Below are 15,223 nucleotides of genomic sequence, written 5' to 3'. Positions count from 1 at the left end.
GATGTCTTGGACCACACACGAATTAGCAGGGTGGAGAGGTATTGGAGGCTTTGAAGTGTATTAAGATTGGTAAATCCCCGGGGCCTGTCCTGGTGCATTCTCCAACCTCATGGGAAGCTAAGGAAAAATTTGTGGAGACACTTGGATAGATTCCTGCTTCATCTCTGGCTACAGGTGAGGTTCCAGAGGACTGGAGAGTGACTAATGTGATACCATGGTTTAAAAAGGGTATCAAAATCAAGCCAAGGAACTGCAGGCCATGAGTCTGACATCAGTGGTGGATACATTGTTGGAGGGGTTTCTGAGGGCCAGGATACTTGGAGAGTCCAGGTCTGATTTTGGACAGTCAGCACGGCTTTGTGCATGGGAAGTCGTGTCTGATAAAACTCTTGGAGTTCTTTGAGGAGGTAACCAAGAGAGTAGATGAGGGTAGGGCTTGGATGTTGTCTATATGGGCTTTAGCAAGGCCTTTGACAAGGTCCCTTAGGGCAGACTAGTCTGGGAGATTAGATCACATGGGATCCAAGGGCAGATATCAGATTGGATTCATAATGGTCTCAGTGGAGGGAAGCAGAGGGTGATCGGTGGTGGTCGCTTCTCGGACTGGAGGCCTCTGTCTAGTGGTGGCCCACAGGGGTCGGTGCTGGGACCTTTGTTTGTAAATACTGTGTTTAGAAACACATTGGATAGGAATGTACACAACATGGTTAGTAAGCTTGTAGTGATAGTAAATCGGTGGTGTTGTAAACAGTGTAGGAGATTATGAACAATTACAGGAGAACCTTGATCAGCTGGGTAGAGGGCTGGGGATTGACAAATGGCTCTCAATCCAGGTGAACGAGAGGTTTTGCACTTTGGGAGAGCAGACCAGGGTAAGGCCTGGAGTTGGGAAGTTGTGTTGCAGTTATAAGTGAGGCCACACGTGGAGAATTGTGTACAGTTTGAGTCGCCCTGTCATAGGAAAGATGTCACTCAACTAAAAAGATTGCAGAAAAGGTTTACCAGGATGTTGCCTCAACCTGGGGGTCTGAGTTACAAGGACTGACTGTGTAGACCAGGAATTTACATCTTTCCTAGAACGTAGGAGATTGCGGAGAGAACTGGTAGAGGTACATAAGGTCACAAGGGGCACAGACAGGGTGGAAACACACAGTCTTTCTCCTGGGGAGCAAGAGAGTGCAGGTTGAAGATCAGAGGTGGGAGATATAAAAGGTTCACGAGGGCAGCTGCTTTACACGAAGAGTGGGCATATTTGGACTGAGCTGCCAGTGGTTGAGGTGGGCACATCAGCAACATTTAAAAACCATTTCGGTAAATACATGCATTGGAGAAGTTTAGAGGCCCATGGGCCAAACATGGACAACACAGTCAACATTGGTGTGCTGGGCTGAAGGTCCTGTTTCTGTGCTGTTTGGCTCTGTGATTCAAAACGCTCTAGCAAATTAGCTGCTCTCACTGTCTTACTCATTTATAACCTTGTCCACATTCTCATGCCCAAGTACATGTCCCCTCCTTTATGATTGAGTTGTCCTACCCTCTCCTTCACTAGCCTCTTGCTCTTGATATGGGGATAGCTGGCCAATGGCTGGTCAGGGGAAGTTCTCCAGTTCCCCTGTTGGCCGGGAAGGGCAATAGTCATTCTTTGTGACTCTCAAATTGTCCCCCCACCCACCCCGCCACCTCATCTAGGAACCTTTCTGCTCCTTCCCAGATCCGACTACGCCTGCCCCTCCCCCCCTCCACCCAGACACTTCACCATTCCCTGTTACCCCACGTCTGGCACAATTGCAGTCCCTGGTTGAATAACCCAGTGGATTCAAAGTCAAATTTATCATCAGAGTACATACATGTGACCACATACAACCCTGAGATTCTTTTTCTGCGGGCATACTTAGCAAATCTATAGAACAGAAACTGTAAACATCAGGAACTATAAACTGTAAATAAAATGTAAATGCAGAAGTAAATAAACAATAAATAACGAGCATGAAATAACAAGATAAAAGAGTGTTTAAATGAGTGCAGCTATCCCCTTTTGTTCAAGAGCCTGATGGTTGAGGGGTAGTAACTGTTCTTGAACCCGGTGGTGTGAGTCCTGAGTCACCTGTACCTTCTACCTGATGGCAGTAGTGAGAAAAGAGCATGGCCCGGGTGGTGAGGATCTTTGATGCTGGATGCTGCTTTCCTATAGCATCGTTTCAAGTAGCTGTGCTCAATGGTTGGGAGAGCTTTACCCGTGATACACTGGGCCGAGACCACTACCTTCTGTAGGACTTTCTGCTCAAAGGCATTGGTGTTCCCACACCGGGCCGTAATGCAGCCAGTCAGCACACTCTCCACCACACATCTATAGACTTTTGCCAAGCCTTTCGATGACATGCTGAACCTCTGCAGACTCACGAGGAAGTAGAGGTGTTGTTGTGCTTTCTTCACAATAATATTTATATATGGGCCCAGGACAGATCCTCTGAGATGGTGACACCCAGGAATTTAAAGTCCCCTTCCCCTCTCCACCTCTGATCCTCCGACGAGGACTGGCTCATGGACCTCTGGTTTCCCTCTCCTGAAGTCTACAGTCAGCTCCTTGGTCTAATTGACATTGAGTGAGAGGTTGTTGTTATTACACCACTCAGCCAAGTTTTCGTTCTCCGGCAGATTCCAGCTGGATCTCAGGGAATGGGTTGTCTGTGTAGCGTCACTGCACTGCCCACCGGTACAGCTCGGCCATCCTCCGCACACCACACCCAAATCAGGAGCCCTCACTTCTACATGACGGAAACAGAAATTTTAACACCAAGCCACAAGCAGATATTTAGCCTGTTGAAATGAAGCTTGCGCTAAGGGAGAGCTCATAAGGAACTGCAAAGGATGAGAAAGGTGCAGACAGGATTGGCCGGGTAGTGGACGGACACATGGGGGGGAGGGGGGGGTGGGGTGTGTGTGTGTGTAGGGAAGGGGTGTGAGGCTGGAAGACTGGGATGGGTCATATCTGTGGAAGCAGCCCCCTGGGATGAAAGCACACATGAAGGGTCATACTGGGAGAACTGGCGGGAGCTGTCAGATCCCGCAGTACCAGAGACAGGCAGGGGAGGTTTCTGCAGCTAAAGAGCTGAGACTGGGTGGGTTGGGTCCCGGTACCGGGGGGAGGTGGGGTGTGGGTACAGATGGAATCTGGCAGTAGAAGGGTGTGTTTCCGCCTCAGGCAGTTACCAGCAGACGGTCAAAGTGGTGATGGGGCAGCAGACTGAGTTCATGAGGGTGGTCACAGCAGGAAACATCAGCTCATCCATCCTGGATGTCAGGCGAGACGATGTGAGTGGGGGTTGATGTGGAAACCAGCATTGTGCTTTTTGATGAGTCACCGTGTAAGTGAGGTAAAGGAGGGGCCAAGGGCAGGCCCTCACAGGCCCCTGGACACATCTGCTCTCAGGCTTGGTACCTTCTATCTTCAGTGTGTGGCTGAGCCGGTAGACACTGGCTTTGTGCTCTCCGAGGTGCAGTGTGCCTGATTCAAATGGAGGAGATGTCTTGACAGAGCCGGAAACATACAGTGAACTGCATCATTTGTGTTAACAAGCAACACACCTGAGTGTGTGCTGGGGGCAGCCCGCAAGTACCTCCACACATTCTGGTGCCAACAGAGCATACCCACAATGCTCGGCAGAGCAACACAGAACGCAGCAAGCAACAAAACAATAGCAGCAAAACACTCTCCCACTCACATACAGAGTCCTTTAACTGCAGAACAGACCTCCAGCGAACTCGGACTTGCAGATGTTGGGCTTTGACTTCCACAGCAGATTTGCAGACCTTGCTCTGGCCAATGGGCCTCAACTTTTGGACTTCGGATTCAACCCTTGGTCTTCAATCCTTGGCATTGATCCTCAGACTTGCGATGACAGGACCCCGAACATTAGGCCTTGAACTCTGGTCTCACAGATTGGCAAACCTGGGGGGATGTGGTCATTGGAACTCTGACTCTGGAACCCACCAACGACCTGCTGGCCCGTCGTCCACTTTCTGCAAATTTGACATCCAATCACAGGTGTTCCACGTCTATTTCACTGGCCTTCAAACATGGAGCAGAGACTTTGATTCCAGTCTGAACTCTAATTCCCCCACTTCTCCCCTAAATCCTAACCTGACACCTAACTCCCTTCTGTCTCCAAAACCATCCTTAAGAACCTAAAAAAAACAATTAAAATATAATTGAATCTGACATCTGATTTAATGGAGGTCACAGCTCAGCACCATCTTATTCAAAGTTGGAAGTATATTTATTATCAAAGTATGTATAAATTATACGACCTTGAGATTCATCTGCTTACAGGCAGCCACAAAACAAAGAAACCCAAAAACAAGCCTTATATATATGAAAGAAAGACAATCTAACACCCAATGTACAGAGAATAAAAACTTCATGTCTATAAGAAAATAAAAGAATAACCCATGAAAAGACCCAATGTGTAACGGGGAAAAAACACAACATGCAAACAGTAACAGCAACAAAGAGTGTTTCTGAACTAAAGTCTGCAGTAGAGTCCCATAGTTCAAGGTAAACGTCGTGGAGCAGTGATCCCTCACCTTGGGCCCCGACACCCTGCCCTTTCTGACACCTTGACCCTTTCAGTCTGGCCTGGTTTGGATTAACTCTCCATCTTGGATTAAATACGTTTGGAATAAATTCGTTGGAATTTGATGATTTCTTTACTTCCTGAGCCCAGACCTGTTGATCATCCTGAGGGTAAACTTGGACCGTGTGGTGGATTTTTTTACATTACATATTTTTGTAGGCATTATATGCCCAGAAAGGTGAAATATTCCACTGCATTGTACAACACTTTAATGCCACGTGTAATAGAATGTTCCAGAACAGAGGACTTTTTGTTTGGAATATGCCCAAAAGATGCCTCTGGAATCATGAGTACCCTTACACAGGCAGGCCACTGGTGTGGCAGCGATATCAAACCATGAAACGTGGACGTCTTACTTGTGATTTATCAGCCCGGCTGAGGGTGGGCGATTCAGCTTCCTTGGCTTCTCATGAGAGCAACTGCGTGATTTCAAAGATATCTCACGAAGGTGGTGACCACTCGTTTATTGCACAGGGAACGCGAGGGTGGGAGCTTGCCTGCAGTTGCCTCTCAAGCATCGTCATGGCACCAGAAGGGGGCTGTGCGGGGGGAAGTTGGTGCTTATTTTGACTCTGGGCCTTCTGCTGATCTTTGATCCTGTTTCCGACGCACATTGTCAGTTGGACTGGGGAGAGGAGGTGATGTCATCCTCCTCCCTGTCAGCCGTTGGGTAGACAGGAAAGCGAGGATCCTGGCCTGGCTGCTGTCTATTCTGTGCTTTAATTGTTCTTGTTCTGTTTGTTTCCTTCTCTGAATGAAAACAGTGACTGCGTTCCTCCACGTAGTCGCTGACACCTGACCTTTGCTTCAAAAGCAGCCGAGTGGTGTCAGATCGTGTGTTCTGCACCCTCACCATGTGTGACACTTGGGTGGGAGGGGGTGAGAATGGGGAACAAAGCAAGTTCAGTGGCCGTGTGGAGGGGAGGGATGATTCAACACAGATGATGGAAAAGAAAAACATTTCCCTTTCCCAGGAAAGAATGGAGGTTCTGTTGGCAATGTAAGGCAGACGCTTGGTTTGGATTTCACTAGGCCGCAGAGGAAGATCAATGGGGCTGCTGATGGATGAAGATTGAAGGTGGAGATAGAGGAGGGCGGTGAATGTCACAGCTCACTGGCCAGCCTTGGCACGCGGCAGGGCACAAGGCAGTTTGGCACCAGGCTGCCTGATTCAGACGGTGCCCGTTCTGGCCCAAGTGTCACATGCAGAGAGGCATGAGGCTGGGAAACAGCTGGCAGAGAAAAAGTAAACAGTGTTAGTGCTCCAAACATTGGGAATTAATGTAGAAAGAAGCAAAAAGAAAGCTGAACATTTGTGCAGGGGCCTTGTGCCCCCTGAGGTCAGAATGCTTCATCTTGTTTACAACGATTGCAAACATAGCCCTGTAAATCTGGCCTTTGGGTTTCTGGCTGAGCAGTGAACGTTGGCTCAACTTTCTGCCCACCTGTGTCTTACATCAGATTAACCAGCCCTGCACGATGGGGCAGCTCCCTCATCTGGGCGTGGGTGAATCTGCTTGGACTATGACAGTCTGTCTCTGAGATTCAGAATTTGGAGCCAAAGCTGCCTTTGTCAGCCCAGAGCCTGAAGGCCCAGTAATCATGCATTCACAGCGCACACCATGATTATTGTTCTGATGAAGAGTCTCGGCCTGAAACATCGACTGTTTATTCTCTTCCTTAGATGCTGCCTGACCTGCTGAGTTCCTCCAGTATTTCGTCTGTGTTGCTTAAGATTTCCAGCATCTGCAGAATCTCTTGTGATTATTATTGTCAGGAATGACTCCCACTCCAAGCTTCCAGGCCGGTAATTCTATAGTAAGGGACCTTCTTCCTTAGATAGATAGATTGATACTTCATTAATCCCAAAGGAAATTACAGTGTCACTGCAGCATTACAAGTGCACAAATATATAAAGAATAAAAAAAAGTACCTTAAAAATAAAATGTACAAGACTTATGAGTCAAAGATTACAAGATTTCCAAGTTCAAACTGATAAGATGGTAGTGCAAGAATTCCCATAATATTATACAGTAGTGGGTGCACGTTGACACTGTCCAGATAAGCAGTGATGGTGGTATAAATGGGCCGAAGTGTGCAATAGCAGGGTGTGGTAAACAGAGTTTAAACAGAGCTTCAGTAAACAGAAATTAATAACAGTCTAACAGGAGGGGGTGACCACTTCCCTGGCTACAGGTTGACTCATTATAGAGCCTAATGGCCGAAGGTGAGAATGACCTCATACAACGCTCTTTGGAGCAGCGCAGTTGTCTTAGTCTATTCCTAAAAGTGCTCCTCTGTTCAGCCAAGGTGATAGATGGATTGATTTTTTAGATAGATTACTACATTGATCTTGGAGTAGGTTAAATGGTCTGCACATCTCTTGGACTGAATGGTCCGTACTGTGCTGTAAAGTTCCATGTTCTATTTAGACACAGAGTCAGTCCTACAGTTGGGGAATGTTCTCAAAGACCAAATCCATTCCTTACTATGGTCTCAGTCTATTCTTCCTTCTCTCTATTTCTACCTCTTACGACTCCAATTTCCCTGTTTCATCCCCTCCAGTTTTGCCCCATGGTTTGAGAAGGGAGACCGCTGGTCCCAGTGTTCCTGTTGGGTGGACACACTGTCACAGAGAGAAGTATGAGAAATGTAATTCGACTTGCCGCAGGTTGTGTTTGGGGCCGTGCATGAGCTTTGGACTGCTGTTCATGCTCTTGTGAAGAGGTTCCAGTTGGACAGGGTGTTGGTGAGGCTGCACCTGGAGTATTGTGCAGGATAAGGGGTGGCCGGCCATTTCACACGAGGTATGTAAAAATTCCTTCAGTCAGAGGGTGGTGAATCTCTGGAATTTTGTGGGCGCTGGAGGCTGGATCATTGGATAAAATTAAGGTGGAGATTGGGAAATATTTTAAAGATCAAGGAACTGAGGGTCATGAAGAGGAGTCATGGTCACACTGAATGGTAGGGCAGGCTTGAGGGGTTGAGTGGCCACCTCCGGGCTCTTATTTTCTTGTGCTAAGAAATCTTAAAACGTAGATTAAATCTTAAAAACGTAGATAATTCCCTTCTCTCCATAGATGCTGCTCAACCTGCTGGTTCCTCCAGCAGCTTGTTTGCTGGTCCTGTTCCCAGTATTCTGGTGCCTGCAGTGACAATCATAAAAAGTCTACGTTGAAACTGGAACCACCACATATTCCCAAATATTGATTGGCATCTCCCTACAGCAAGAGGTTTAGATGGGGTGGAGTGTGTTAGGTGTGTTCAGGAAGGTTTCCTGACACAATATGTAGATAAGCCTACAAGAGGAGAGGCTGTACTTGATCTGGTATTGGGAAATGAACCTGGTCAAATGTCAGGTATCTCAGTGGGAAAGCATTTTGAAGATAGTGATCATAATTCTATCTCCTTTACCATAGCATTGGAGAGGGATAGGATCAGGCAAGTTAGGAAAGCATTTAATTGGAGTGAGGGGAAATATGAAGCTATCAGGCAGGAACTTGGAACATAAATTGGGAACAGATGTTAGGGAAATGTACGGAAGAATTGTGGCAAATGTTCAGGGGATATTTGCGTGGAGTTCTGAGTAGGTACGTTCCAATGAGACAAGGAAAGGATGGGAGGGTAAAGGAACCATGGTGTAAAAAGGCTGTTGAAAATCTACTCAAGAAGAAAAGAAAAGCTTATGAAAGGTTTAAAAAAAACTCAGTAATGATAGAGATCTAGGAAATTATAAGGCTAGCAGGAAGGAGCTTAAGAATGAAATTAGGAGAGCCAGAAGGGGCCATGAGAAGGCCTTGGCAGACAGGATTAAGGAAAACCCCAAGGCATTCTACAAGTATGTGAAGAGCAAGAGGATAAGACGTGAGAGAATAGGACCAATCAGGTGTGACAGTGGAAAAGTGTGTATGGAACTGGAGGAGATAGCAGAGGTACTTAATGAATACTTTGCTTCAGTATTCACTATGGAAAAGGACCTTGGTGATTGTAGGGATGACTTGCAGGTGACTGAAAAGCTTGAACATGTAGATATTAAGGAAGAGGATGTGCTGGAGTGTTTGGAAAGCATCAAGTTGGATAAGTCTCTGGGATCAGACAAGATGTACCCCAGGCTACTGTGGGAGGCGAGGGAAGAGTTTGCTGAGCCTCTTGTAATGATCTTTGCATCATCAATGGGGATGGGAGAGGTTCTGGAGGATTGGAGGGTTGCAGATACTGTTCCCTTATTCAAGAAAGGGAGTAGGTGTAGCCCAGGAAATTATAGACCTGTGAGTCTTAATTTAGTGCTTGGTAAGTTGACAGAAAAGATACTGAGAGGCAGGATTTATGAACATTTGGAGAGGGATAATATGATTAGGAATAGTCAGCATGACTTTGTCAAAGACAGGTCGTGCCTTACAAGCCTGATTGAATTTTTTGAGGATGTGGGACTAAACATATTGATGAAGGAAGAGCAGTAGATGTAGCATATATGGATTTCAGCAAGGCATTTGATAAGATACCCAGTGCAAGGCTTATTGAGAAAGTAAGGAGGCATGGGATCCAAGGGGACATTGCTTTGTGGATCCAGAACTGGCTTGTCCACAGAAGGCAAAGAGTGATTGTAGACGGATCATATTCTGCATGGAGGTCAGTCACCAGTGGAGTGCCTCAGGGATCTGTTCTGGGACCCCTTCTTTTCATGATTTTTATAAATGACCCGGATGAGGAAGTGGAGGGATGGGTTAGTAAGTTTGCTGATGACACAAAGGTTGAGGGTGTTGTGGATAGTGTGGAGGGCTGTCAGAGGTTACAGCGGGACATTGATAGGATGCAAAAGTGGGCTGAGAAGTGGCAGATGGAGTTCAATCCAGATAAGTGTGAGGTGGTTCCTTTTGGTAGGTCAAATATGATGGCAGAATATAGTATTAATGGTAAGACTCTTGACAGTGTGGGGGATCAGAGGGATCTTGGGGTCCCAGTCCATTGAACTCTCAAAGCTGCTGCGCAGGTTGACAGTGTGGTTTAGAAGGCATACGGTGCACTGGCCTTCATCAACTGTGGAATTGAATTTAGGAGCTGAGAGGTAATGTTACAGCTATATAGGACCCTGGTTAGACCCCACTTGGAGTACTGTGCTCAGTTCTGGTCGCCTCACTACAGGAAGGATGTGGAAACCATAGAAAGGGTGCAGAGGAGATTTACAAGGATGTTGCTTGGATTGGGGAGCATGCCTTATGAGAATACGTTGAGTGAACTTGGCCTTTTCTCCTTGGAGCGACGGAGGATGAGAGGTGACCTGATAGAGGTGCATAAGATGATGAGAGGCATTGATTGTGTGGATAGTCAGAGGCTTTTTCCCGGGGCTGAAATAGCTAACATGAAAGGGCACAGTTTTAAGGTGCTTGGCAGTGGGTACAGAGGAGACGTCAGGGGTAAGTTTTTTTACGCAGAGAGTAGTGAGTGTGTGGAATGGGCTGCCAGCGATGGTGGTGGAGGCAGATGTGATAGGGTCTTTTAAAGGACTCCTGGATAGGTACATGGAGCTTAGAAAAATAGAGGCTATGGGTAACCCTGGGTAATTTTCAGCACAGCGGTGTGGACCAAAGGACCTGTATTGTGCTGTAGTTTTTCTATGTTTCTAAAGTCTTCAGCCATTAAGCCTCAGGAATGCAGTGAAATGGTGCTGGCTTAGAGGGGATCTTGGTCAGCATTGACCAGTTTCCATGCTGACTTATTCCATGAACGGGAGTCTCTGGTTCAGAGCTGACCTGGTGGTTTGGTTATGTTTAAGGTGGTATAAACCATATTGAGGAAAGGCTGTCCTGCATTGCTGAGCCATCCAGTTCCACACTGACTGAGTGTGGCCTTGGATTCAGTCAGAAAGTGAGTCCACACTTCTGGAGCTGTGGTTGATCAGTGGGCTCAACTTTGGAGTGTCTGTGCCATTTATAATTCTAAAAATGTTTATCATATCCCCTGTTGACTTCCTCCACTGCAGGAAGACCAGACCCCTAACTGAAGCACTCTGTCCCACACAACGCCTGGTGAATCTCCTCACCCTCTCCATTGCATTCTTGTGCCATACACAACACTCCATTTGCAACTGAATCAGCCTTTTCTAAAAGTGCAACAAATATGTGCCCTGAGCCATGATAACAAGCATTTTGTAAGAAAGACCTAGATGGAGTGGATGTGGAGAGGGTGTTTCTGATAGTGGGAGAGTCCAGGACTAGAGGGCACAGACTCAGAATACAAGGGCATCCCTTTAGAACAGAAATGAGGAAAAATTTCTTTAGCCAGAGGTGGTAAATCTGTGGAATTCATTGTCACAGATGACTGTGGAGACCAAGTCGTTGGGTATATTTAAAGTGGAGGTTGATCGGTTCTTGATTAGTCAGGGTGTCAAAGGTTATGGGGAGAAGGCAGGAGAATGGGGTTGAGAGGGAAAATAAATCAGACATGATTGAATGGAGGAGCAGACTCGATGGGCTGAATGGCCTAATTCTGCTCCTATGTCTCCTGAACTAATGGTCTTGTGTGCCAGTGATCACGGCGATATTTAAATGGCTGCAGGTTGTTAGTAATTGCTGGCTAATGATTTGCTTGTGAGAACTTATCAGTGAGGTCAGTCGGGAGCAGCTGGTGTTCTATGGACAGTGTGTTTCTCAGGAAAATAGGAGACATTTACTTTTGGTGTAAATATCAATGGAGACAGAAATCCTAGTGGTTCTCAGAGAAATCAAACCAAACATCCCATGATCATCGTAAATGGAGAGGAACTCGGTCAGAACTCCGTGTTTATAGGACAGTTTCTGAAAGCGGGAGTATACATTTTGTATAGAGAACAGGTTTGCTTTCATAAACGAGCTGACATCAGGAATCCCGCAGATATTCTAAAGGCATTGAAGCATTGTGAAATGTGGGCACTGTTGTAACAGCCAAGTTGTGTGCAGAAAGTTCCAACAAAGAGCAGTGTGATTCTGACCCAGCTAATCTGTTCTGGGGGTGTTGATAGCAGGTTGAACATCACTGAGCCCCACAGCTCTTCAGATGAGCTCCAAGCGATGTTCAACACCAAGCTGAGAGCTAGGCAGATTCTGAAGATGGAGCATCTGCCTGGATTACTTTGGGGATTTCAAAATTCAAAGTACAAGGTTCAAAGCAAATTTTATTATCAAAGTACATATATGTCACCACATACAACCTGGGATTATTTTCCTGTGAGCATACTGTATAAATTTGTAAACCAGGATCAATGAAAGATCAACAAGAGTGCAGAAGACAACAAACTGTGCAAATGCAAACAGAAATAAATAATGAAATCATGAGATAAAGAGTCCTTAAAGTGAGAACATTGGTTGTAGGAACATTTCGATGATGGGGTAAATAAGTATAGTTATCCCCTTCTGTTTGTGAGCCTGATGGTTGAGGGGTAGTAACTGTTCTTGCACCTGGTGGTGTGAGTTCTGATTAAAAGTCTCAAACTGATTGAAAAACCTAAAGTGAGCATCAGTTGTGAAGAGTGTGAGACCCAGTTTGCACCGACCAGTGCTGGATGTATTTTAATCCTTGTATTTTTAGGCAATCTAATTCCTACACCTTGCACTGCTCCGTTTAACTTGGATAATATCTCTACTCTAATATCTTGGGCCAATTTATTTTGACTCCTTCAGCTATGGTTATTACTTAGCTTTAGAAATACTTGAAAATTGTCATTCTACACTAGATCTTGTGTTGCAAAGGATTCAATCCTAACAATTTCAATGGCATAGTGTATAGATATATGAACTCTTGACAGTACACCACTGCTCCATGCTTAACCACTGACCAAATTGCTTGCTATCATAGTTGTGAAATTTTAAAAAATCGTTTGCTCAACAACCACTGTAAACCTCATTTACTTTCTCTGAGCTTCTGGTGAATTACAAATTTGCAGGTGGTCACAGCAGTGACTGGGGAGGAGTGAGTTACAAAATTTTTCAACCAAAATGCATACTTAAGTTGAGTTGCTTCCCTGAGCAAATTTCTGGTTGTTATTTTCATGGCTTAAATAACTGTTGTCCAAATTAAAGAAGAAAATGGCATGTTAAATGTTGGCTTATGTTGCAACGCTAATGTTGAGTGGGACCTATTCTGGACTGATGATGGACTTTCTGGGGAACCTTCCAGTCCCAACAACTCATTGGATGGGAACTGACTGTGGGCCCAGTGCCTTCTGTCACTGGCCAGAGGGAATTACTGCGTGACCCAGCCTAACCCAATTCCCTTGTCATCTTTCCTCCACCCGGATGCTTTGGATCACCCCTCACAGATAATGGACTGCTGTTCTTTTCAGAAGCTAGCTTTTTGCATGTTTCTGCTTTGCCAGAGGACCAAAGTCAATCCCTGGTGAGACACCTTCCCTACCTTCAGGTTTGGTGGAAGTGACATGCTTCACACTTTAACCAGTGTTTCCAACCCTTGACGATTTACAAGCACTCCCTTGAAGGCATGTCACCTTTCCAGAGGCAGGACACCCACTAGAAGAACAGACCACTTGCAATACGTCATTCCCTTGTGTTCCTCTGTAGTTATACATGTGTGATGTCAAGTCGGGACTTGATTTTTCAAACGAAGTATAATGTTCATGTATCCATGAAAGATCTTTGATCTGAAACATCCAATCAAACCACTCAAACATTAAATTAATAAAAGGCCAATGGCATTCTGGTTATCCTTCAGCTCTTCAGCAGTCATGTGCTACAATGATACCATGGTCTTGATAACACTCAGTCTCCATTCTTCATCCACATAAGGTCCAGGAATGAATCATAAAATAGTCTCAGCACAGCAGAAGGCCATTCATCCTATTGAGTTTCTGCTGGCATTCTGTGGACTCTCCCAACCGTCCCATTTCCCCTACTTGTTCCCCACCCCGTACAAATAATTCCCTCCGGTGCTGATCCAGTTGAAGGCCCTGACTGACCCTGTCTCCACCCCTACAGACACTGAGTCCCAGATCATCACCGCTCTCTGGGTGAAGAGGTTTTCCTCACCGTTCCCCCGTATCTTCAGTACAAAACTCCACCCCTACAGACACTGAGTCCCAGATCATCACCGCTCTCTGGGTGAAGAGGTTTTCCTCACAACCAACCCCCCCCCCCCCCCCCCGAATAACTTTAGCACAAAATGCTAATTCAGTGTCCCCAGGCCTTGACTTCGCCACCAATGGGAACATCACCCCCCCCCATAACCCCATCTGAACCCCTCATGACCTTGTCCATCTCCACAACATCTCCCCTCAACCTCCTTTACTCCAGGGGGAACAAGCCCAGCTTCTCCAGTCTAACCCTACGGATGGGACCCCTTGTCCCCAGAACCATTCCAGTAGATAATTTCTGCCTCTTTCTGGCATCCTCGCATCCTCACATCCTTCCTAAAGTGTGGTGACCAGAAATGGACGCAGTCCTCCAGTTGTGTCCGAGTCAGTGTTTGTCCAGGTTCCACGTCACCTCCCCGTGTCTGGTCTCTGTCCGAATCCCAGGATCACAAACACTTCACCGACCACTCTCCCAACACGCCCGGCCACTTCCAAACACTGACATTCATGTACACCCGGGTCTCTCTGTTCCCACACCATTCAGCACTGTGCTACTGGGTCCATGGTGTCTCTCCTTGTTCTTTCTGCCAAAGTGTTTCACTTCTCACTTCTCTGTATTAAATTCCATCTGCCTCCTGTTTGCCCATCCTGCCAGCCTCACTGTGTCCGGAACAGACAGTCACTCCCCTCCTTACAGACCATCGCACTTCCAACCACGGGTCGTCAGCAGGTCCGGACGTTTTACCCTGTACACTCGTCTCGAGGTCATGAATATGTGTAAAATCCAGTGGTCCCAGCACTGACCCCTGGAGGCATAATGAGGTGAGGAAATCCCCAGCTGGGGAGAGATTTGGGGACTCAGTCACAGAGTCTCCTGTTCCTTCCATCGATATAACGTTAACAGCGACCAATGTACTGTATTTCAAAATATTATTTGCTGAAGGAAACCACTGATCTTCATTGGAATGAATCAATGCCAAGGAAAGTTGTGGTACACTTGCTCCTGTTTTATTCTAAATGGTGGCTGTGTTTTGCCTCCAGGTAACCGTCTGTTCAACGAGTATGAAGAACTGGAGCTGAAGTCCAGCCAGTGGTTTGGAGCAACGATCCGATCACGCAATCACACTGTCCTGGTGAGTTGTCCAGCCTTCCTGTGACATGCAGCAGCATTGGCATTCCCATGGATCGGACCATTGGGACTTGGTGCGCTCAATTTATCTGGAATTGACATGTCTGCACCTGGCTATGTGTGGAGATGTACATGCACTCGGACTTGGAATATGGGAACGGGGCAGTTGTTAGCCCTTATTCTAAGAATGATGTGCTGGCATTTGAGAGGGTCCAGAGGATGTTCATGAGAATTATCTTGGGAATGAAAGAGTTAACGTATGAAGCGTGTTTGATGGCTCGGGGCCTGTACTTGCTGGAGTTTAGAAGAATGAGAGGGGATCTCATTGAAACCTTCTGGATATTGAAAGGTCTGGATAGAATGGACATGGAGATGATGTTTCCTAGAGAGTGGGAGTCG

At 46.4% G+C, this 15,223-nt stretch overlaps 1 protein-coding gene across 2 annotated transcripts in view; it reads left to right on the top strand.

Annotated features, from left to right (window-relative positions):
- The window catches only part of itga5 (integrin, alpha 5 (fibronectin receptor, alpha polypeptide)), a 102,708-nt gene that overhangs the window by 37,542 nt on the left and 49,943 nt on the right, over window positions 1–15,223 (top strand). For both annotated transcript variants that reach the window (XR_009509004.1, XM_059956171.1), the window contains exon 3: window positions 14,737–14,828. Coding sequence is in view for 1 of the 2 variants with exons in the window: in XM_059956171.1 (XP_059812154.1) it covers window positions 14,737–14,828 (92 nt within the window). In the remaining variant the exon portion in view is untranslated. The remainder of the gene's footprint in view (window positions 1–14,736; window positions 14,829–15,223) is intronic.

The sequence above is a fragment of the Hypanus sabinus genome, chromosome X1, assembly GCF_030144855.1.
Source record: "Hypanus sabinus isolate sHypSab1 chromosome X1, sHypSab1.hap1, whole genome shotgun sequence".
In the NCBI taxonomy this organism is placed as follows: domain Eukaryota; kingdom Metazoa; phylum Chordata; class Chondrichthyes; order Myliobatiformes; family Dasyatidae; genus Hypanus; species Hypanus sabinus.
Note: the sequence above shows the minus strand (reverse complement) of the source record. Positions and strands in the feature narration are given on the sequence as shown.